This window comes from Diaphorina citri, unplaced genomic scaffold, assembly GCF_000475195.1.
Source record: "Diaphorina citri unplaced genomic scaffold, Diaci psyllid genome assembly version 1.1 scaffold112, whole genome shotgun sequence".
NCBI classification, from domain to species: Eukaryota; Metazoa; Arthropoda; class Insecta; order Hemiptera; family Psyllidae; genus Diaphorina; species Diaphorina citri.
In genome coordinates, this window is record NW_007377549.1 from 235,609 (window position 1) to 261,188 (window position 25,580).

The following is a 25,580-nucleotide window of genomic DNA, read 5'->3' on the forward strand; positions in this document are numbered from 1 at the left end:
GTTGAGAACAAACCAAAATGTCCACGGGTTATTTTTTGCTTGTGAAAATCAAAATCAGGCTTTTTGATGACACTTTGGAAGGAGACTAAAACTTTTTTGCTTCTCTCTCTCTCTCCAAAGACACGATGTGAGTAAAATCTAACTTTACATTGGTTCAAAACCCGTGTATTATTTAATTGCATCCCACATCTTGCTTGTGAAAATCAAAATCAGGCTTTTTGATGACACTTTGAAGGAGACTAAAACTTTTTTTGCTTCTCTCTCTCTCTCTCTCTCTCTCTCTCTCTCCAAAGACACGATGTGAGTAAAATCTAACTTTACATTGGTTCAAAACCCGTGTATTATTTAATTGCATCCCACATTCAAATTCTTGGCTTTTTGCAAAATATGCGTCCTAGGCAATCAGGAATGTCCAAGATGGTGGATTAACTGCAAGGAATATTTTCTGGAAAGATGGAAAGCATAAGAGTGTATGAAGAGGATGAGAAATCTGTACATGTACAATTGTACAAGCATCGAACTTACCACCTGGGCACGGGTAGTCCTAATATATTATTTCAAATAAAGGACTAGCGTTAAAACAAAATTACTTTGGACACGCCACACGAGTTGATCCATGAAACGTAGGAAATTACATGTTATGACAATATTAAGATATTATTATGCTTAAATGATATTATGATTTGAAATGCCTCACTAGTTCTGTGATTAGAGGTTTTTAAATTCCATTAACGCGTAAAGCATGTACACTAAATTAGCTGATTATTAGTTACCGTTATTTTGCCACATTTAGTAAATCTCAAAATAAAAACAATATTCTAGATACCCCAGAATCACTTGCGCCTTCTTACCGGTTCAAACATTGTTTGAATAGAATACCATAAGTCATATTTGACTGGAATAATCATTACTATTTATTTTATTCACACTCCTAGGTATGTACCTATTTATTTTATTCTGCCCTCTTCGTGTAGATGTAGTACCTATAGGCTTCAGTTATGTATTCCATGAAAGGGTTTAGGTGTTAGAGAATGCTTTCCATACTAATTAACTAGACTATTTACTGTTTTTCTGTGTTTCAGATTGGAGTTCATTCTGCCCTCTTCGTGTAGATGTACCTATAGGCTTCAGTTATGTAATCCATGAAAGGGTTTAGGTGTTAGAGAATGCTTTCCATACTAATTAACTAGACTATTTACTGTTTTTCTGTGTTTCAGATTGGAGTTCTATACAAATAAGGAGAAATCATATTTTTGCTGAATTCGATATTTGAAACTATTGGTATATCTTCTGCACTATTGATGACCAAACTCTTGTTCCTGAGATGATCGCTGCTTCTGTAATGTAGACCTTACATTAAACATTTGCTATCTATTTCAATAACTGGCACACTTCACCAATATGAAAGGCACACATCCAATTGAAGTCCTAAGAAAAACAGAAATTTGAATGTAATGTAGACCTTACATTATACATTTGCTATCTATTTCAATAACTGGCACACTTCACCAATATGAAAGGCACACATCCAATTGAAGTCCTAAGAAAAACAGAAATTTGAGTGAAGATTGAGTTGAAAAATTATGTAAAGATTGCTATTTGTGAATTACTTTTGATTTCATAGCTAAATTATTGCATTGAAATTCTAGAATCTTTTATGTTTCTGTGGACAAGTCAGGGTAGAATTTTATTTTTTATTTATTTGATATTAATAATTTATAAGAAACACTTTTTTTTATTCTTGTATAGAATAAATAATGTTTACCTAAATGCTTTTTTTATTTATTTTGCAATCTAAAGAAGTAATTTTTTAGTGTGAGTAATTTAGATAAATACCTATTAGAAAAACTATCTATGTACGATATATTGGTACACAGATTAGAGTCATTTTTTTTAAAGACAATTCTTATTGAAGTACCTACCTACATACTAGGTATATACATAATATAAAGTTACTTTCACATTTGGAATCACCTATAACATTTCGCACTTTTCCATTTTAACTTTCTTTTTGAAATCGAGCTTTTAAATTTAAATCAAATCCAAATTTAAATATTAATCATTGGTGTAAGAAAAATCTTGCAGTGTAAAATTTTAAAATGTCCATTTTTAATAAGTTTTAGTCCTGTATTTTCATTTCCGTCACAATAGATTCCTGTAGGTACCTCGATGTAAGAAAATCCTGTTCATCTTCAATTCATATTATGTATTACGAGTATCTAACCATGAAGTAAGAATAGGTAATCCTTTATCTCAATGACGGAATGAAATGTAAAAAAATTGATATTTGAATGGAAAATAAAGTAAAACCTTATGAATTTCAAATTTAATTTTGACGTTCACGAGTTTTACTTCCTTGAATGTTGTCAGTAAGATACATCCATCTCACAGGTCAGGTGTTGTACCATTTTTTCCGAAATCATTTTTTTTTTTTTTAAAGTGTGTTTTTTAGTGTCAAAACTTTATTATTTTAAAAACTAACGGCTAACTTTAGTGTGAGCCCAAGTTTTCGCAAAGATTGAAGGTCTCCCAGTAACCCGCATAAGAAATATTCAACTTGGGGGATACCTACCTACCTACAACCTACTACCGCCGCCGGCTCATTTGATAGTGACACACCTGCCTGCTTCATATGGCTAACATGACACAAATATATCTATATTGTTTTCTAGGTAGGATATTTGAAAGTCAGAGAAGAACAAGTTCTGTCTTGATGGTTTAGTATCCTCTTCTAATAAATTTCAATTTAGTATTTTCAACGAAATGTTGATCGAGGATAGGTACTATTTTATATTTATTTTTTGATATCCGGATTTGGTCAACGGCCTTAAGCATTTTTTTTTTTTTTTTAACTTGTGTTTTGATTTAATAATAAGGTGATATGTGGTAATGAGACAAATCTCGTTAATAATAATAGTGCTTATTTTTATACTGCTCGCATAGGACTGAAAAGTCCCTTTACTCCAGCAGTAGGCTACTACAAATTCTCAAATTATATTGAGGATAAAATTCCATACCTCGGCTGGGATAAAATTCCATACCTTGTACGAATCTACGAACTAGGCTGGCAAGCTGTCATATTCTTTCTTTCAAAATATTCCTAGGCCAGCCTAGCTTAGTTGGTAGTGCGTCTGCCTTGTAAGCGCTAGGCCGCGGGTTCGATTCCCGCCCGGGGCGGATTTTATCCTGATGGGATACCAGTGTGAATCACTAAGGCATGGAGATTGGTTAACAATCAAATTTTAAGCAAACATGGTCCAAAATATAATCTTAACAAATCAAGATGTGATTAGTCATATAAATTAGTCATTGTATAACAAAACAAATGGAAATATGGGATAAGGAAAGTAATAGATAACGAAAATGCTAGAGCCAGTAAAAAATACAATAAAACACGATTAAATCTATTTCATTCGTTTAAGTTTTACAAACAACAAATTATTCCTGGACGGACTGTAAAAATGAAATATATCAAATAAACGGAAAGCAAAATAGAAAAACTGTTAACATAATTTATAACAATTACCTATAAAAATATACACAACTAAAGATAGAAAACATTAAAATTAATTTATTTAAGATTTCTTAAATTAACAATCAAAATAAAGTTTAAAGAAATCTACGAATGAAACAGCTCAATTACATTTTGAACTAATGCAGCTGGAGTACTATAAAGTTTAAAGCGATGGTTATGGAAGTTTTCTAGATAGGTAGATATACCTAGCGCGGCGAAACAAATATTTTCTAAAAACATTCTCGGTAAAACGATTTGAAAAGTGATACGCGTATTGGTCGGATTAGTGTAACATTATCTATTATAGGGAGTAGGCGTCGAGACTGAACTTTGCAGACAAGAGCATACTAAACATGAAGATCAGAGAAATAAAGATGGTTACGGAAGTCTTCAAAAAGGTAAGACAAATTTGGAATGTCTTTTAGTACAGAATTCAAGAAAAAAATAATTTCAACTAGGTATAAAAGTAAAAAAGTTTGGGAAATAAGAACAGAGTAGATTCGTCTCGAATGATTTTCTTTTTCTCAGATTTCGTGTGCAGAATTGAATAAGTGAAATATCACATAGTTCAGTCGAGAAGAAAAACATTTGGAACGAAGTCTTCTGTACGTGAACGGCTCCTGAAATAAATGGTCAATGATACTTGTTAGATACTGGGGAAAGGGATAAAAGAGGTTTCATACACCGACCCGCAGATTAAGCGGAACGATTTCAGTTATGTATGTACTGGGAAAAATGACCTCATGGTCAAATATTATGACATTTGTAACAACAGTTATTATGCTCTAAATTGAACTAATTAATTCAGACGCTTTTTTCATTGCTTTTGTGAATGTGAACCGTTTGTGAATCACCGAGGAACAAATCAGTTTACATTTATGCTTCTTCTGAACGGAAAAATTTTGGTCAGGACATTACAACCCCAGCTGGGATTCAAACCTAGAATTTTCAGATTCGAACAAGTATGATACAACCGTTCTCTTCCACATATTTACATACTGACTATCTTGGTTTATATCCTTCTTGCATTTTTCCTGTATTTTTCTTTCTAGCCTCTTTGCTCTATTACCAAGTTCTGTTCATTTACTTACCAAGTGAATTGCTCCTGCACACAGAAGGCTTGTGTTTGCTGTTCGATCTCAAGTGCGAGTAAGTCAAATTCTTCTCAAACAAAGACTTGAGTTTGGCAATCCTAGGCTTAGTCGGAGTCTGTTGGGGAGTGGCAGGAGTGCTTGGAGTGGCGAAAGGAGTGTTTGAATGGGGAGTGTTGGGTTGAGAGTAGAAAACTTTCTGTGAAGATATGCTGGGTTGATTGGAATGTTTCGGATTTTTCTTCTGTGGCGTTTCCATTGGATCTTTGATTGGCGTTTTTTCTTGAAGCCTACAACCTGTGGAACAAACAAACACAAAGTTTATTAATTGCTATGAACTCGATTTTACCACAACAGATTTGTTTACCTCATGAACCGTGGTTTGGATCATTAGTGGTAAACTGGGGAGCTCGGGTTCAATCCCAGCCAGGGCATGAAATTTTATCCTCATTTGACACTTTGACCACATAACAGAACTCTAAGGGTTAGGTTGGCAAAAACGCCACCGGCGTTAACCTCGCCAAGTGAATGAATATCTAAGAATGAATTACCATAAACCTGAGCTATTTAATCCTCAGTTGACACAAACTTGAGGTCTTGAGCTATTTTTGTTAAAGTTTTAAACGAGGAGGATTCAGCTCTAGGTTTATCAAGGTTGTGAAAGAATTATTGGATGAAATAAAATAAATAAATTGATTACAAGGCTACTCACTTTCGATAGTATCATACAGGGGTTCTGCAGGAGGCTCACTGCTAATCAGGCAACCATCACTGTCGATATTTTCATACGGATGAGAGTCAATCATACGCAGCTGTTCCAAGAACAACTCTTTGACTGCTTGATGTACTAGGATGTATTGCTCCTTGGTTTGTACCATGGCGATTCTTTGCTTGCGCATTTCCCTCACCAGAGTAAACAAGCTGAAGTCTTTGTTCAGTTTCTGAAAAGGAAAAGTTCAAAGTTATAAATTATTTTTGAAGCCCGGTTTTTGTCCGATTTGCAACCCAGATTCTTGAAGAAGAGTTTCCCAGAGAGCTCGTTCCCACTTGTCGTGAGTTTTACCAGTTTTTTTTTTTTTTTTTTTTTTTTTTTTTTTTTTTTCAAATGACAAGTGGGAACATTTATTGAATGGGAAATGTTTTGTCTGTTGTCAAATATTGAAACCTTGTAAGTGCTAGGTCATGGGTTTGATTCGAAAGGCTGGTTAGGGTTAGCTGTTCTTGTTTGTAGAGGCACATCCAGATGCTAGTCTATTCTCTATTTAACGTCTCCTAGCTAGACAAAAGGTAATAGAAAGTAAAAAGGGACTATGGGACTGGTTAACTTACCCCTGCACGCAGCAGTCCCCACACATAATCAATGGCACAAATGGTCCCTGTTCTACCACAGCCTGCTGAGCAATGCACCAACACAGGCAGAGTCTCAGAGGCTTGTATGACACTGAACAAAAAAGTGAGGGGAAAAATTTGGAGCACGTGATATTTTTTGTACAAAAATGAAATTGACACAATGAAAACGGAAAAAGGGAATGTATAGAAGTGAAAGAGGGAAAATTTTGAGCGTTCTTCTTGAGGAAAGAGGAATGTTTACTGTTTAAGGTTTAGTCTTCGCGATGCGTGGTAGCAGCTCGGAGCTACTTTTAGATCCGCAACAACAATTACGAAAACGAAAATTATTAGAACTCGCTCAAAATAAAAATAAGAAAAAAGTCAAAAGAACTTGTAAACAAAAAATTTGGTTTTACACGACATCTTTTTTTGCGATGACCGCTGTTTCTACCGGTTCCTCACTGTTGTTCCTCGTACCATTATACGTAGACCCCGCTATATCTACTCTTACTTCTGATTTCAATCCTAATCCAGTAACGTGTGTGACAATTTTAAATAGAACAGAAACGGGAATTTTTAATTGCACATGGAGTTCTTGTAGAGAAGGGTGTACCAGTGATATGTATAAGTGCTTCCAAATATTTGTAAAATACGTGGACTACAATGTTACCTTTAGTGAGGAACCTTTGTATGTCGACAATGCTATTTTGCTAGTTAATATTAAAGGATGTGGGTATCCTCCTGAAGTCCAGTGTGCCAATTTTGCATCATCCTATGGCATGCAGGACAAATCCTATCCGTGTTACTACTCGAGGAAAAACACCACAATCGTGATGGACAAGTATGATGAGGAGGAGCAGATGTATATCATCATTCATTATTTTATAATCCCTTTTATTATTTGTGTCGTGTGTTCAATAGTGCTGTGTGTTATGCATTGTGAATGTCAGTGCAATGACAATATAGCTACTTCATTGCCACCGTCAAAACAAAGGCCTGACGATGAACAGTAAGTACTTTAGGTCCCTTATACATATTATATTAGGTAAGAAGACACTCTATTCATAGCAACGTTTGGATGTAGTGTATCCCTCATATATTATCTATGTATAACTAACGAGTTACCTAGTGTATAGGTAAGAAGACACTCTATTCATAGCAACGTTTGGATGTAGTGTATCCCTCATATATTATCTATGTATAACTAACGAGTTACCTAGTCCAATAATAATATTGTCTACAGAAACTATGTAAAAGATGTAGGTGGGACAGATCTGGGACCCCAAAATTATAAGAACGAGGAGTTACTTCCTACAATATTATGTGCCATCAGCTACAGACTTACCTACGCCAACATAACTTCTACATACAATAATTTGTTCTGTACCCTGTGTAACTGAAAAGATTTTCATTTTTCTCTCTGTTGGGGGCACCTAGTAATTTCTACCCAGGCTGAGATATCATTCTCAAGATAGGAAAAGAAGAAGGACGAAGAGTGTCAGGGAGGAAATCACATGGTTTTTCATTCTTTATCTCTTTCTTATTCGTTTTTTCCTTCTTCTTCTTCTTCTCCTCCTCCTCCTCCTTCTCCTCTTCCTCCTTCGTCTTCTTTTCTGTCTTCTTTTTCTTTCTCTTCTTATTCTTCCAACGATCAATCCATTATAACTCTCAAAACAGAACGGTTAGTTAGGGTGTATCACATCCTAAAAGGTACCTAGCTAATATTTGTAAAATAGGTACCTACCCGAAAATGGTTGAAGTAAGTATTAAATTTGGTGGTTTTAGACTTGGTAATGTGAAGTCTAATTAGGCTGTCCACTTTAGGCAATTAAGTTCACAGACAACCAAGCCATCGAAGCGGCTTTGAAAAGTAAGAATAACAGCTAGGTAGGTAGATTACTTCTTCGGTAGGTATTAATAGACCTATTTACCTACTTACCTTTTTTACTCGAAGTTGACGAGCGAATTCAATAAAGGGAGAAAGTGTATAATATGAGCGATGTCAAATGAATGAAATGTAGACATCATAAACTATATGCCTTCAGGGTTTTGGAAAGTTTTCGAGAATGTATAAAAGTGTAAACATAATTTTATTTGTGTTATGCCTGAAGCATGTCACAAGTTCTTTGTGTATCACATCATGATGGAAAGTAACACCTTGCTAAATATTACCTCTGTAGGTATTTATACATTATACCTATGAATACCTACATTGAATATTTATAGATAGGAAGGTGTCTTCTACTGTTCTGTGTCACAGTACTCACAGTGCGGTACGATAAGTTATTGGATTAGTAAGCGAAGGACTGCAAAAAGAATCCCATCACAGACATGTGTCCCAACAGTACACACGTAACGATCTGCCGAAAGACTCGGTTGGAAGACCAACTTGGGAGATGTGTTGTATGGGAATCGAACCCGCGACCTAGCGCTTACAAGGCAGAGGGGCTACCAACCAAGCTAACTAGGCTGGCTCTTTAATTATACATACTAAACTCATTCTCGTCCACACTCTGCTATAGCAGTGACAAACGCGAATGTGTTACAAAGATGAATCCAGACCCATATTCACTTCTCTCTTGTTCTGTTCTTATTCCAGAAGACATCATGTAGAAAGGCACCCGATAGAGAGAACAGAGCGACATCATCCTGCACCTCATATTGAGAAGCTCATCACGCCCATGAGAGAGCCTCAAATCATTGAGTTGAGAGAGCGAGAAGGAGCCAGTAAAAGAAAAGTAGAGTAAGTATTTGCTTTCATTGTTCTTTCTTTCTCCTATCCTGTCTTGATTCTCTATTCGATTTCGGGACGATAAGACCTTAGTTCCTCCCTCTGTCAAACCTCTCTCTCTTCCATCACTTACTATCACCTCCGCCGCCACAGATGAATGGTAGAGATTGCCTTTAGCGATAAATTCGCCCTTTGATTTGCGATAATTGCATTTTCCACATGATTGTAACCAATAAAGCAACTCATCATTATTATAACTTTCAGGGACTCTGTGTTGAAACTTTCACTGTTGAAATGCCCTTTTGAATTCTACGAAAGAGTAGATGATACATGAAAACAGTGGACCAACATGAAGTCAACAAATGAGACTGTAAACCATGCTCTATGCTTTGTATAGGTGAGGGGCATTGATCCTTGTTCTCATATGGGAACATAGATTGAACGTTTGACATTAATCAACTTGGAAACGAAAGGTCAACGGATTTTCTACTTTGCCATTATACCTATGAATACATTGAATATTTATAGATAGGAAGGTGTCTTCTACTGTTCTGTGTCACAGTACTCACAGTGCGGTTCGATAAGTTATTGGATTAGTAAGCGAAGGACTGCAAAAAGAATCCCATCACAGACATGTGTCCCAACAGTACACACGTAACGATCTGCCGAAAGACTCGGTTGGAAGACCAACTTGGGAGATGTGTTGTATGGGAATCGAACCCGCGACCTAGCGCTTACAAGGCAGAGGGGCTACCAAGCTAACTAGGCTGGCTCTTTAATTATACATACTAAACTCATTCTCGTCCACACTCTGCTATAGCAGTGACAAACGCGAATGTGTTACAAAGATGAATCCAGACCCATATTCACTTCTCTCTTGTTCTGTTCTTATTCCAGAAGACATCATGTAGAAAGGCACCCGATAGAGAGAACAGAGCGACATCATCCTGCACCTCATATTGAGAAGCTCATCACGCCCATGAGAGAGCCTCAAATCATTGAGTTGAGAGAGCGAGAAGGAGCCAGTAAAAGAAAAGTAGAGTAAGTATTTGCTTTCATTGTTCTTTCTTTCTCCTATCCTGTCTTGATTCTCTATTCGATTTCGGGACGATAACACCTTAGTTCCTCCCTCTGTCAAACCTCTTCAAAAAAGAACAAAAATCTCTCTCTTCCATCACCTCCGCCGCCACAGATGAATGGTAGAGATTGCCTTTAGCAATAAATTCGCCCTTTGATTTGCGATAATTGCATTTTCCACATGATTGTAACCAATAAATCAACTCATCATTATTATAACTTTTAGGGACTCTGTGTTGAAACTTTCAGTGTTGAAATGCCCTTTTGAATTCTACGAAAGAGTAGATGATACATGAAAAAAGTGGACCAATATGAAGTCAACAAATGAGACTGTAAACCATGCTCTATGCTTTGTATAGGTGAGGGGCGTTGATCCTTGTTCTCATATGGGAACATAGATTGAACGTTTGACATTAATCAACTTGGAAACGAAAGGTCAACGGATTTTCTACTTTGCAACAGACATTTTTACAGGGAGTAGGGGGTTCCGTGGCATTTATTAACCTTCCTAGCTCGTATGTAGCTTGTAAGAGGATTTTTGAGCGTGTAAACCGCAAAGTACCGCAGGACTTGGTTCACGCTTGAAATTTGCAAAATATACGCAAGCACAAGGCTAGTGTGTTGGGGAAATTAGCATAATCAATGGTCGAATGGAGTGGGTAAAGATTGTTTAACATTTTTAAACGGGACAGAAACGTTTTTACGAGGAGCCTTATATTATGTAAACATTGTACCTACACTGCTGAAAGTTACTGTATTTTTTTACTTTGTTTTCCACGTTTTATGCCTACCAAAATTGCCAAAATTGATCTAAATGCAAAATGAAAGAGTAGGTAGGTAACTATGTATTACCATTTCACAGCCATGCCTTTGAAGTCCTTTTTTTTTCATTTTAAACAGTCGTTTTTTTTATCATTTCATCATAGATCGCCTACCTACTGAATGGTCCAATGAAAGGGCTACAAATTAATTGATATTGATAAAATATAGCATCCCAATAAGCTATAGTAATATAAAAAATAGAGATAACCTTTATCTGTCTACTGCCGGAAAAAGGTTTCTTTTTCCCTGAGAGAGAGGTCTTTCCTACAATCAATTTTTTGTCAAATGATATTTGCACATTGCATACTTAAACAATTCCACGGCATTCATACAATTTGTCGCTCTAAACCAGCACCTTTTCTGTAAAGACGTTTTCGCAACCGATTCGAATATAATTGTTCCCAATTTACCTACTCAACAAAAATATCCAACGGGTACTAGGTATACCTATAGTACCTATTTTTATCTTTTTACTTTCTATTACAATTATTTATTTCTACTGAGAAAGTATTGCAATCGGTCCAAATTTTCAAAATCGGGAATTGGTCGGAAATATCCGTTTTAAGATCTCCTGATTCCAAAAAAGTGGTTTATAGCCCATGTCCTGAACGTATGTAGGTAGGTAGGCACCTTTTTTTTCATTTATTTATTATTATTTTACGGCATAGTAGAAATCTACTTTACTTCCACAATCGCTAATACGCATAGTGTGGTCTACTTAGTAGAAGAGGATTAAGGATAAAAATAATTATAAAAATCTGGTGTGAACATCACACAACTTTCCTTATCCTATTGAATGATGCTTATTTGAGTGTTCCTTTACCCTAACTTTTACAATATCTCCAACCGTTTTGTCGCTATAGCTGAAAACCGCCAAAAAACGGTCGAAATCTGTCCAAAAGCGGTTTAGGAGGGTGCTTTGACTTTATTTACCTGGAGATCTGTTGAAGATACTATGCAGAATACAATGGCATGAATCAAATGAACAGGTAACTTACGATCTTTCGAAAGTTAAAGTGGAAAGTTCTCACAATTAGCAATTTTATTGAGGTAAAAAATATGAATTCATTCCATTTTCATTTTTAGATTCGTTTGTTTTTGTTTGAAGTTTTGAAGTGGAGAGTTTTGTTTTGATGAGAACTCCAACGTTGCCAGATGATGCCAATGATGGAATTTCCGTACAGTACAGAAATGAGAAACATCATTATCGTACGTGTCCAAGAATCGTACAAGCACCGGTGCGTTGTAATTTTCTCATTGGATGATTTCATTATGTATTTTGATTATTTGACCAGGGCCAATTGAATAACCTTTGAATTCATATGATTAAAAAAAAATGTTAGTATTATTATTATTTTTTTAGGAGGTTGATAGAGGGAAATAACTAGCAGGTGAAAGGTTTTATCGTACACAATATAGGGGGTGCATTTCAACAGAGATCTGGCAACAGTGCGGTAAATGCCCATTTCGTCCCCAGAAGGTGCTGCTACTTGCGGTGATACTTGAAAGTAACGCATTTGATTACTTTCTATTACCCTATGTGCGGGGAATTTTTACAAAAGTATTGGATCATACAAAAAACTTCTCGGCATTGAGAAAATATGGAGGTACCATCATACCGTTCCCGAGATATTGTTAAATTATACCGAATACCGCCAAAAAGCGGTAAAATGCCGCCAACCGCTGCACCGATCCTAACCAAAAGTTTCGTGTCGCATCCTTGTCACATTTGACATCTATGGAGGTACCTACCTAAAGAAGTACTTTTCTTGCGGTTCTATGAATACTCGCAAGTTCCATGAATAGTTGAATACTATAGTCGGTTCTGGGGTTTCATTAATATTTGCCGGTTCTTTGAATATTTACGAGTTTCATGAATATCTGAACAGGTACTCGTCAGTTCTATGAATACTCGCAAGTTCCATGAATAGTTGAATACTAGTCGGTTCTGGGGTTTCATTAATAATTGCCGGTTCTTTGAATATTTACGAGTTTCATGAATATCTGAATAGGTACTCGTCGGTTCTATGAATACTTATTGGTGGTTTTATGAATATTGAATATTCGCGTTCCGTGAATACGCACCGGTTTCTATGAAGATTCGCGAGTCCCATGAACAGATAGAGGGAGAGAGAGAGATTTATTGTGATAGACTGAAGCAATTCTAGATACCTACCTACAGGGTGGCGCAGAAGTAACCTGATAAAGTTTTTGTGTTATATTTTTATAATTCTTCTCGTTTTTACAACTTTTATTCTATGAAATGATTTTAGAGAATTTTTTCTATACTATGCATGAAAAATGAGGTTGCGAAAATGCTGTCCATTTTGAATGTCGCACATTCGGGCTTTTTGGCACATTCGCGGACTTTTTCGCACTTTGGGGCTCAAAATGTTTGGTTCTAGGGCTTGAACTTCTCGAACGTTGTTCTTTAGCTCTTGGGGAGTCCTAGGTTTGTTGACATACACTCTTTCGTTAAGGTAAGCCTAGAAAAAAAGTCTGGGTGGACATTTCGGGAGAGTTTGCAGGCCATGAAAATTCGCTATTTCGATAAATTATCCGATTTTCAAAAATTTCTAATTGACTGTCAATTTTGAAAATAAAATTCTACGAGTTTAGTTCTTTGTAGCGTATTGAAATTTTCCATGATAAATTCCCCAAGGGTTCTTTACAATAATCTGAAGACAGACGAAAAAAATATTAAAACCTAAGAAAGTTATTCAATTTTAACTTTATCAGGTTACTTCTGCGCCACCCTGTACATTGGAAAAAAAATGTTCCATATTCTCATTCCCTGTGTACTATTATTTTGAAAATAAAATCCTACTTGACCTAGATAATATTTCCCCTGAGGTATAATCAATACAGAGTAGTTCTATTGTAACGAAAAAAAGGACAATTATAAATTTAATTATTCGATCGTTTTGCTTTGACAGTTGACTGCAGCATGTTTTTTAAATGTGGTTCAACACTTTTTAGGTTGCTGTAATGAATGGAAATGAGGATAGTAGAGTGATAAATGTTGAAATGAATGGAAAATAAAATGGAAAGTAAATATGGTGTGGGTAGATCTCTTCCCTGAAGGGTTCCTGGAAAACCCTTACAAAAGGATTTGTTCAATAACCGTAGGTATACGACCCCGTGATAAAAATAATAAAAATAAAGGTAGTACAGGGCATGTTGCCAATTAAAGTTTGTTTTGTTAATATTTATTTTATGAAGACCTTATAATCTTTTCCTCTCTTAAGCCCAAAGTCGAGCGACTGAAGTACTACCTTGAAATTTCAGTAATGCCTACTGTAATTATAACTAGGTGGGTGGTGGGTTCAATAATTTTTTTCATGAATCACGCATTATTGTTCTGAATTTGAATTCACCTCGGCTTCTCATTTCCTTTTTCCACCTCCTTCTTCTTCCACTTCTTCCTTTCCACCTCCTTCTTCTCCTATTTCCTCCTCCCACATTCCATGGTTATTCTTTTCTCAGCCTTCTCTTCGTTCGAAAAATAGAAGCTAGGTACCTACTTACCTTCCATTTTCTTATCGTTCCTCACAACTCACAGCTTTCTTATGTCATACTCAGGCTACTCTGTCTCGATAGAGTTATTTATTTTGAAAATGTGTGGCTAGAATATGCTAGAACATTTCGTATTAAAATGTCGTTACGGACAATGGGTCACTTGGGTCAGTGAGATTATTTGGCAAGATGCATGATAACGTGGTAACTTTATGACATGTCCAAGTTCAAACCTATCCTCTTAATAGAGTGCCTAGATATTGTGATTTGATAGGAAATATTTTAGAAGAAATGCCTACGTATAGAAGAAAGAAAGAAATGCTAGTAGGAACAATAAAATTTATTCTTTTGTGATTTCGTGTAGGTAGAACTTTTTCTACTAAAGAATAACAACAGCGAGTACAAACGTCAGTTACCTATACGTACCTCTCAGCTTATGCTTGGAAAATCGGACCGAAAATTAGACAAGATAATATGTACACCAACCTTAATTATACTGTCGGTTAAGACTGAAAAGTACCATTATGATATAATAGCCTTATCAGTATCTACTTCTTGGTAAGGCGCTCATTTATCTTTTTCACATTTCACTTGTAACTTTACCGACTTTACGAAAGCATTTTTCAAGAACGGCTTTCAGTGAATAACAAAACTGTAGTAATAAGAGCCAGGGGGTAATGTACGAGGTATAGAAGAAAGAAAGAAATGCTAGTAGGAACAATAAAATTTATTCTTTTGTGATTTTGTGTAGGTAGAACGTCTTTTTCTACTAAAGAATAACAACAGCGAGTACATACGTCAGTTACCTATACGTACCTCTCAGCTTATGCTTGGAAAATCGGACCGAAAATAAGACAAGATAATATGTACAGTTGTACACCAACCTTAATTATGCTGTCGGTTAAGACTGAAAAGTACCATTATGATATAATAGCCTTATCAGTATCTATTTCTTGGTAAGGCGCTCATTTATCTTTTTCACATTTCACTTGTATCTTTACCGACTTTACGAAAGCATTTTTCAAGAACGGCTTTCAGTGAATAACAAAACTGTAGTAATAAGAGCCAGGGGGTAATGTACGAGTGCCTTCGAAACACGAATAGGTATTAGAATAAAAGGTTAAATCTAGTAGAACGTTCTTCCTTCAGCCTGCTTGCCTATTCGAGAGTTAATTATACGACCTGACGCTTTTGAGTTGATTTTTTCCCCTCTCTATACCTAGGTACTGAAAAAATGCCTAGTGTATTTGTGAGTTTAGGAACTTATTTCCCAATTAATGTCGAGCAGCAAAGTTTAGTTTTTCGCATTTCTTCATTATCTAAGATCAGTTTAGATAATAGTTGATCAATGATTGCAAATTAAACTCCAGTGGATAGGTAGGTACCTACCTACTGCATTTATTATCTGGCTTACAGAAGTGCCAGTACATAGAAATATCTGATCTTAGACAATAATATTAATAACAATTAAATAATTGATGGATAGGTTACGTTAAATTCAATCTATCGTTTCCAAACTTTTCACACGTACTGTACCAAGCATAAATTATATTTTTCTCAGAATTCTTTCACGTCCTTTGGTCCACGCCTGATATCATTTTACCCCTTACAATTTTATTTTACTTACTGATATAATTTTAGATAGCCTTGAGGCTTTTTTATGCCATTCTTGATTTCTGTTCCTTTGAAAAAAGGAAGAAAAGAATATCGATTTAACGATCGTTCTGTAAACGCCAAGGAACCTTGTACTAGTTGTACTTAGAGGTAATTATCGAAACATTTCTGTACATTGTAATATCCATCGCACGTATTTTTCGTGCTCAAGAGCCTGTTCTATTGAGGAACTTGGCATTTCGGGAATATTTTGACGCCATAATGACGTACCCTCTTGAGATGGACTAATAGCCAATTATGTAATGCTTCCCTCTATAATATTACGTCATGGTAAAGTTCCTTAGGGATAGTTTCCCAGTCCCTAGTTAGATACGTACCTATGTAGGTATTTGATTTTTGTCTTTTTTTTTTTTCAAGGTAGCGTGTTCTAGATTCCACACAATATACATCGTTCATTATGGTTTTGATTGCTAGTGTTTTTACTTTTTTGGAAGGTATTTACTTTTTGGAAGGTACCTAAGTAAGAATAATTAATTAGATAATTATTAAACATGAAAATAAAATCTTGTATGAAACCAGCAAAATCTCTTGACTCGGTTGTAATTTGCTTCACAAAAAGTTTTTTTTCCTCAAAGCTACACGTTACAAAGAACCTCCAGTTCAAAAGGAAAATCATTTCCGGACTCATTTGTACAGAGTTAATTAAAACCCATAACATAACATAGGTCGTTCTTCCTGGGAACGATTCAAATGGAGTAGAGTAGAATAGAATAAATAATACATTCTGATCTCAAGTTATCTTTTCTTTGTTTGCAGAGAAATCGCATCTATATCTCAAAGATACGACAGGATGACTCCATTGTCACCCATAGCATCAACTAGCAAAAATGTGTCTACATGACAAGAAGTGACGGTAGAGATCTACCACCATACAAGTGAGCTATAGCCCCTATTATAGTCCTTTATCTGTGATCAAAAAATACGTTACTATAAATACATTTTTATAAGCATGTTAAGAACTTACCTAATATTATTTTGTTCATGACTTACCTAAATATTTATACGAAGGTTATTTCCATTAGGTGAGGGTTACATGAAAAACTTGAGTTGAAAAAAATCTCATTATTTTGCCATTGCGAGCTTATGCTTAACTCCAAAATTTTCTCTCATTTTTGAGCATATATCGCTCTTGGGCGTGAAAAATCAGTACCTACCATACTTACCTTCAAATTAGGAGGTAGGTACCTATTTAGATTTTCCATCATTTTAATTTGATATCATTTCATCAGGGGAGTGATAATTGTGGGATTTTATACAATATGTTTCTATATTAAAGCTGAAGAAAACCTTTGATTCTGATACTTTCTCAGGAAATAACCTTCTATCTCGTGTTATGATTACCTAATGTTATTGTGTTATAATGCTATGATATTGAAAATATGAATAATGTTGATAGATTTTATACTCATTAAATAGTAGGTGTAATATATAGGTTTTATAAAAACTTTTATCATTAATTAATTATTATTATCAAATTTCAAAATGCTGGCATTTTGATGTTAAATAAAGTAATATTACACATTGTAAAAAGACGAACAAAAAAAAAAAAAAAAAATTTTTCATATAATTCTATTTAAAGTTCCCATTGTTACGTTGTTTTTTTTTTGTTGGGGGGTTTTCTCCTAAAGGTTGAAACAAAAGGAGGGAGGAATGAAATAAATGCAAATGCGAGCAGATTTATATAGTTATTAAGTTTAAACACAAGTCAGTAACTTTATTATAAAGAAAAACAGTCGTTCTGTGAAAAAGCGTCAGTGATTATACAGTATGGCCTGAACTCTAGGCCCCTTAATAAACCTTAGGTATAATCCTGCACTCACTCTTTGTTAGTATCTATAATGAATAATATAAATGCCCGAATAAGGAGTGATCGCCTAAATTATTTATAGTTGGATTCATAATCAATCGGTTGACTATAGCGATTATTTTCAGCGAACTATACCGATTCAATCGATATAAACGAAACGAGACCCCACTTCTTAAAAAAAAATAATCATTTAAGTCAGCCTACTGTAAAATATAGCCTGGCCTAAATCAAGCCCTGATGAAAATCCTACAAAAGTGGGACAGGTGGGACTTCTAATTCGGGACCTGAGGATCGAGTCCCAGTGCAGATATTAAATATTAGTAGCGTCATTTGAAAGAAGACATTAGTAAAAAGTCTAGCTTGAAGCAAATTATAGCCCCCTGTGTTTTCTGTTATGGTAATGGATAGTTAAATATAATATAAACTTTAAACTAACGCCAGCTCCCATTGAACTAATGTTTTAATTGCAAGGCGGGGCTTTTCCTCGTATAGGGTGAAACTAGTTCCTTGTTAATTTTCTGAGTGGGAAATTTCGCACATGGAGGGGTTTGCAAAATTGCCTATCTCTAAAAAAAACTCGTTTGGTATAGGTGTCATATTGTTCTATTGGTGCTGTAAATACATATCAGATATTTAGTAACTTCAGTTCAAGCTGATACTTTAAAATTTGCGAAGCACGGAGGGAAAATGACCAAGACCTCCTAGGTGAGAATTTACCAAGGGTGGAAAATTCTCAGTCCTGAGTTAAAACTCATATGCCAGGATCAATTAAAATTGCAAATCTAGGAAAAGGAATTTTAACTTTTACTGGAATTACGGCCCTGTTAACTTGAATTGGTAAAGCTTAGGCACCTAATGGAAAATTGTTGGAATATTTGAAATTTACTATTGATATTAAGACTCGTTTGTAAAACTACTTACGAGTATACAGTTTGATTATAAGGTATACTTTAACATACATAAGTAGTAGGTACTTAAACAGTTTGACACACCCTGTATGCAAACATCGCATGTTTAATGAGTAAAAAAAAAAAAAAAAAACATAGGTGGGTAAGTATATCTACGTAATAACTACCCAGGCTGAGATATCATTCTCAAGATAGGAAAAGAAGAAGGACGAAGAGTGTCAGGGAGGAAATCACATGGTTTTTCATTCTTTATCTCTTTCTTATTCGTTTTTTCCTTCTTCTTCTTCTTCTCCTCCTCCTCCTCCTTCTCCTCTTCCTCCTTCGTCTTCTTTTCTGTCTTCTTTTTCTTTCTCTTCTTATTCTTCCAACGATCAATCCATTATAACTCTCAAAACAGAACGGTTAGTTAGGGTGTATCACATCCTAAAAGGTACCTAGCTAATATTTGTAAAAAGCTACCCAGGCTGAGATATCATTCTCAAGATAGGAAAAGAAGAAGGAGGAAGAGTGTCAGGGAGGAAATCACATGGTTTTTCATTCTTTATCTCTTTCTTATTCGTTTTTTCCTTCTTCTTCTTCTTCTTCTTCTTCTTCTTATTCTTCTTCTTCTCCTCCTCCTCCTCCTCCTCCTCCTCCTCCTTCTCCTCTTCCTCCTTCGTCTTCTTTTCCGTCTTCTTTTTCTTTCTCTTCTTATTCTTCCATCAACGATCAATCCATTATAACTCTCAAAACAGAACGGTTAGTTAGGGTGTATCACATCCTAAAAGGTACCTAGCTAATATTTGTAAAATAGGTACCTACCCAAAAATGGTCGAAGTAAGTATTAAATTTGGTGGTTTTAGACTTGGTAATGTGAAGTCTAATTAGGCTGTTCACTTAGACAATTAAGTTCACAGACAACCAAGCCATCGAAGCGGCTTTGAAAAGTAAGAATAACAGCTAGGTAGGTAGATTACTTCTTCGGTAGGTTATTAAATTTATAGTACGAAAATCGTCCTCTTACTTCTCTTACGCCAAGGACCACAGATATACCTTTTTCCTAGTTTATACTCATGTTTAAATGGGATATAATCGGTACGTAGGGACCTATATTATTCTGTTCGATCGAATATATCTCCCATTTAAATTCCAATTAAAAAAAAATACTGACTGTTGCCCTTTGGGATTCACTAACTACGATACCACACTTTCCATTCCAACTGATAGTGGAAACTTGAAATGATACGATATTTGTGACAAGCATTTAAATATGAAAAATTCCTATTTTTACGTGGTTTGTTGTAGGTTATTTCAGTTACTGTAGATAATTTTGTTGATAAAAGTTCAACTTGTTTGTACGTAGGTACACTATCATGTACGAGTACGTAGCTAGTATATAGGTACGGTAGGTACCTATTATCAAACTTTACAATTTAAGGTTTTAACGTAGGTACCTATTACAAATATCCTAAACCTTTCGCTATCGACCTTTCACATAGCTATGCCACATTTTTCAAATTCCATATAGCACTTTCTTTGCTTTATTTAAGTGTGGCAGGATTTTTCTTCGTTTACGAATCCACACAATCCTCCTACTCAATAGTTTTATTTCTTTACATTTTTCAAAGCCATTTTATTTACTGTGCGTTGTAGAATTCATATAAAGATGTATAAATGCGATAAATACTGACAGCTGACAGGATGACAGTCAAACAGTTCTAAATATAGAAGGGTAAATATTGCAATAAAGCCACAGCCTTCCTGTTTTGAGGTTACCAAACCAAGATCGTAGACAGGATTTCAAACAGGGGCGAGATTTTTACGAAAACTTCATTTACATAGATCAACTCCTACATTTCGTCATTGAATGGTAAATATCTAGACTTTCTAGACTGTTTGAGGTAAGGAGGGATTTTGATCTTATCCGAGGTGGTATAACGTATTCGCATACGTAGAGTACAGAGGTAGGTAAAGACCTGCATTAGGTCGATATATTATATAATATTATGTAGACATTCCCTTCTATAAAATCTGCATCATGACCTACAATTTCCTTGAAATAATGACTATTTTAATTTGAACAAAGTAAAATTCTTTTCCAGAGAGAAATTTCCTTGCGAAATTATTGCAGTACTTTGTTGCGAGTTTAGGGGGTGCAGATAGGAAAAAATAAACTCCGTGATAGGTACTTGGAATTTTCATTCTCCTAAAGGTTGAAACAAAAGGAGGGAGGAATGAAATAAATGCAAATGCGAGCAGATTTATATAGTTATTAAGTTTAAACACAAGTCAGTAACTTTATTATAAAGAAAAACAGTCGTTCTGTGAAAAAGCGTCAGTGATTATACAGTATGGCCTGAACTCTAGGCCCCTTAATAAAGCTTAGGTATAATCCTGCACTCACTCTTTGTTAGTATCTATAATGAATAATATTAATGCCCGAATAAGGAGTGATCGTCTAAATTATTTATAGTTGGATTCATAATATCATAATCAATCGGTTGACTATAGCGATTATTTTCAGCGAACTATACCGATTCAATCGACATAAACGAAACGAGACCCCACTTCTTAAAAATAAATAAGTCAGCCTACTGTAAAATATAGCCTGGCCTAAATCAAGCCCTGATGAAAATCCTACACAAGTGGCACAGGTGGGACTCCTAATTCGGGACCTGAGGATCAAGTCCCAGTGCAGATATTAAATATTAGTAGCGTCATTTGAAAGAAGACATTAGTAAAAAGTCTAGCTTGAAGCAAATTATAGCCCCCTGTGTTTTCTGTTATGGTAATGGATAGTTAAATATAATATAAACTTTAAACTAACGCCAGCTCCCATTGAACACAAGTCTAATGTTTTAATTGCAAGGCGGGGCTTTTCCTCGTATAGGGTGAAACTAGTTCCTTTTTAATTTTCTGAGTGAGAAATTTCGCACATGGAGGGGTTTGCAAAATTGCCTATCTCTAAAAAAAAACTCGTTTGGTATAGGTGTCATATTGTTCTATTGGTGCTGTAAATACATATCAGATATTTTAGTAACTTCAGTTCAAGCTGATACTTTAAAATTTGCAAAGCACGGAGGGAAAATGACCATGACCTCCTAGGTGAGAATTTACCAAGGGTGGAAAATTCTCAGTCCTGAGTTAAAACTCATATGCCAGGATCAATTAAAATTGCAAATCACTTTGACAGTTGACTGCAGCATGTTTTTTAAATGTGGTTCAACACTTTTTAGGTTGCTGTAATGAATGGAAATGGGGATAGTAGAGTGATAAATGTTGAAATGAATGGAAAATAAAATGGAAAGTAAATATGGTGTGGGTAGATCTCTTCTCTGAAGGGTTCCTGGAAAACCCTTACAAAAGGATTTGTTCAATAACCGTAGGTACATAGGCGGTTCTTGCCTAAATTTTTGGGGGGGCTTGATTTTGAAGGTACACCTTCAAAATTTTGATTTAGCTTTCGATCGTTTTGCTTTGACAGTTGACTGCAGCATGTTTTTTAAATGTGGTTCAACACTTTTTAGGTTGCTGTAATGAATGGAAATGAGGATAGTAGAGTGATAAATGTTGAAATGAATGGAAAATAAAATGGAAAGTAAATATGGTGTGGGTAGATCTCTTCCCTGAAGGGTTCCTGGAAAACCCTTACAAAAGGATTTGTTCAATAACCGTAGGTATACGACCCCGTGATAAAAATAATAAAAATAAAGGTAGTACAGGGCATGTTGCCAATTAAAGTTTGTTTTGTTAATATTTATTTGATGAAGACCTTATAATCTTTTCCTCTCTTAAGCCCAAAGTTGAGCGACTGAAGTACTACCTTGAAATTTCAGTAATGCCTATTTCAGTAATAACTAGGTGGGTGGTTGGTTCAATAATTTCTTTCATGAATCACGCATTATTGTTCTGAATTTGAATTCACCTCGGCTTCTCATTTCCTTTTTCCACCTCCTTCTTCTTCCACTTCTTCCATGTCATTAAGCTTGGAAAATGCTCGACGCAAACCAACTCATTATTTTCATCCATCTAAGGCTGCGTCCTCTAGGTACAAAAAGCATGGCCGTTCTGAGTGAGTATGTACCTACATTGTTATTACCTAGGTGTAATAATACCTAAATAATACAAAAATATCAATTTAACTGGTCAAGGTTAACAGATATTTAAAAAGCTAAGACTTGACCAAAATACAATTTAATTAATAAATTGTAACTTTTGCCCTTCTCTTAAAACTCACTCAGAAGGCCATGCCTTTTGGCACCTAGCGATGCCAGTCCAGCTGTTTTGTTATACATTTCATGACGGATAAACAATAAATGAATCGTTCCCAGGAAGACGGGCCTATGTGAATAGGACCCATAACATAACATAGGTCGTTCTTCCTGGGAACGATTCAAATGGAGTAGAGTAGAATAGAATAAATAATACATTCTGATCTCAAGTTATCTTTTCTTTGTTTGCAGAGAAATCGCATCTATATCTCAAAGATACGACAGGATGACTCCATTGTCACCCATAGCATCAACTAGCAAAAATGTGTCTACATGACAAGAAGTGACGGTAGAGATCTACCACCATACAAGTGAGCTATAGCCCCTATTATAGTCCTTTATCTGTGATCAAAAAATACGTTACTATAAATACATTTTTATAAGCATGTTAAGAACTTACCTAATATTATTTTGTTCATGACTTACCTAAATATTTATACGAAGGTTATTTCCATTAGGTGAGGGTTACATGAAAAACTTGAGTTGAAAAAAATCTCATTATTTTGCCATTGCGAGCTTATGCTTAACTCCAAAATTTTCTCTCATTTTTGAGCATATATCGCTCTTGGGCGTGAAAAATCAGTACCTACCATACTTACCTTCAAATTAGGAGGTAGGTACCTATTTAGATTTTCCATCATTTTAATTTGATATCATTTCATCAGGGGAGTGATAATTGTGGGATTTTATACAATATGTTTCTATATTAAAGCTGAAGAAAACCTTTGATTCTGATACTTTCTCAGGAAATAACCTTCTATCTCGTGTTATGATTACCTAATGTTATTGTGTTATAATGCTATGATATTGAAAATATGAATAATGTTGATAGATTTTATACTCATTAAATAGTAGGTGTAATATATAGGTTTTATAAAAACTTTTATCATTAATTAATTATTATTATCAAATTTCAAAATGCTGGCATTTTGATGTTAAATAAAGTAATATTACACATTGTAAAAAGACGAACAAAAAAAAAAAAAAAAAAATTTTTCTTAAAAAAGCTACACGTTACAAAGAACCTCCAGTTCAAAAGGAAAATCATTTCCGGACTCATTTGTACAGAGTTAATTAAATTAATATGTTTTCACATTGTAAAACTTTATAATCCGAGTTTTACACCATTGCACTTAGCTGTATAAATGCGGCTTGTAATTGTAATGTACAAGATAATATAATAAACAAACCTACTCCAAATGGTTGTACTTGTTTTCATAAGAAGAGCATTAGCTGGCGTACAAAAGAGCAGCTTTTTATACTTAATTATTTTTACGTGGTTACCAACCTCAGTGGTGCAGTTGTTAATGCGTTGGACTTTGGATCTGGAGGTTGGTGGTTCGAGTCCAAGTCAAGTCATAAAATTAATCTAGGTGTAATAATCGGGGACAAGCATTTAAATATGCTTAACACAATTAAAAATTCCTATTTTTACGTGGTTTGTTGTAGGTTATTCCAGTTACTGTAGATAATTTTGTTGACAAAAGTTCAACTTGTTTGTATGTAGGTACACTATCATGTACGTAGCTAGTATATAGGTACGTTTAAGGTTTTAGCGTAGGTACCTATTACAAATATCCTAAACCTTTCGCTATCGACCTTTCACATAGCTATGCCACATTTTCCAAATTCCATATAGCACTTTCTTTGCTTTATTTAAGTGTGGCAGGATTTTTCTTCCTTTACGAATCCACACAATCCTCCTACTCAATAGTTTTATTTCTTTACATTTTTCAAAGCCATTTTATTTACTGTGCCTTGTAGAATTCATATAAAGATGTATAAATGCGATAAATACTGACAGCTGACAGGATGACAGTCAAACAGTTCTAAATATAGAAGGGTACCTTCACAGGAAAAGGTCATTTTTCTGTGTGTGATAGGATTGAGTTAATAATAATAATAACAACTGTGCCTAGTTTTGTTTGACGAAAGGCCTCGTTTATAGGTAACATAATTTAGATAAATAATATAATATCTGTTTTAATGGAATTGTATAAAACCGTCCAAAATCATTAAAAGGAATTTTCGAATAATACGTATTGTAAATTGTACATGTTTTTATTCTTCGTGTTATGCTCAAAATATGTCAGAACGTGATATGGGTATCACAGCATAACAAAACCTCTTTTAATTTGTATATCTCATAGATAGGTCCTAGTGATGTTTTACGGTCACCAGCAGCCACTAATCGCTTACAAGTAGCCATTTAATTGAAGCTAGGTGTACCTCGAGACATTAAAATTTTCAACCCCATCTAGAAATGAACCCTGACTTACTGATGCTTGCTAGACCAGTGCTTTCCAATATAGCTACGAATGCTACATTGGAAATTATAAGATTTTTTTTTTATTTTATGAATAAATGGTGATGTAATATTCTATATCTAGGTCCCTTTTTACAAACGGTCTTTCATTGTTTTTCATTTGTAAAGACCATGTGGGCTGGGTGATCGGGGTGTCTAGGAATTACCACAATACTGCCCTCGATATTTTGACCTCTTATAAAATTATATTGGGTCGTTAACATTTAATGCCTATTTAATCAAATTAAAAAATATATAAAAGAAACTACTATCAATTTTACAATTTTTATCAGCTCTTTTATTTCTCTATACTTAGTACAATATCTGGGAGAAAATGAAACACTTTATTTTGTAGTTATTAGGGTGTTGTAACACATTCGTTCATTTGTTTGGAGTAATCTGAACTCCTGAGTGGTATTTTAGAGATTTTTTTTTCATCTCATTAATAAGTAACCTATCAATGGTCAATGGGATCTTCATACTTGGTCAACGCTATAAACATTTACAAATTAGATAACAAATGAGTTTGAATTTGAATTACAATGTTCTAAATTTC

The 25,580-nt window shown here is 34.9% G+C and overlaps 2 protein-coding genes across 2 annotated transcripts; one reads left to right on the forward strand and one right to left on the reverse strand.

Annotated features, from left to right (window-relative positions):
• Window positions 1–3,815: 3,815 nt before the first annotated feature.
• LOC103524668 (tyrosine-protein phosphatase non-receptor type 12-like) lies at window positions 3,816–6,038 on the reverse strand. The gene is made up of 5 exons (XM_026820013.1): window positions 5,935–6,038; window positions 5,318–5,546; window positions 4,606–4,902; window positions 4,101–4,134; window positions 3,816–3,861 (listed from the first exon to the last, which is right to left on the reverse strand). The coding sequence occupies exons 2-5, from the start codon at window positions 5,502–5,504 to the stop codon at window positions 3,816–3,818; spliced, it is 564 nt and encodes a 187-aa protein (XP_026675814.1). The 5' UTR covers window positions 5,505–5,546; window positions 5,935–6,038.
• Window positions 6,039–6,218: 180 nt separating this feature from the next.
• On the forward strand, window positions 6,219–17,238 carry LOC103524669 (protein tipE-like). Its single transcript, XM_026820014.1, has 3 exons — window positions 6,219–6,943; window positions 8,534–8,677; window positions 16,511–17,238. The coding sequence occupies exons 1-3, from the start codon at window positions 6,219–6,221 to the stop codon at window positions 16,593–16,595; spliced, it is 954 nt and encodes a 317-aa protein (XP_026675815.1). The 3' UTR covers window positions 16,596–17,238.
• The last annotated feature ends 8,342 nt before the right edge of the window (window positions 17,239–25,580 follow it).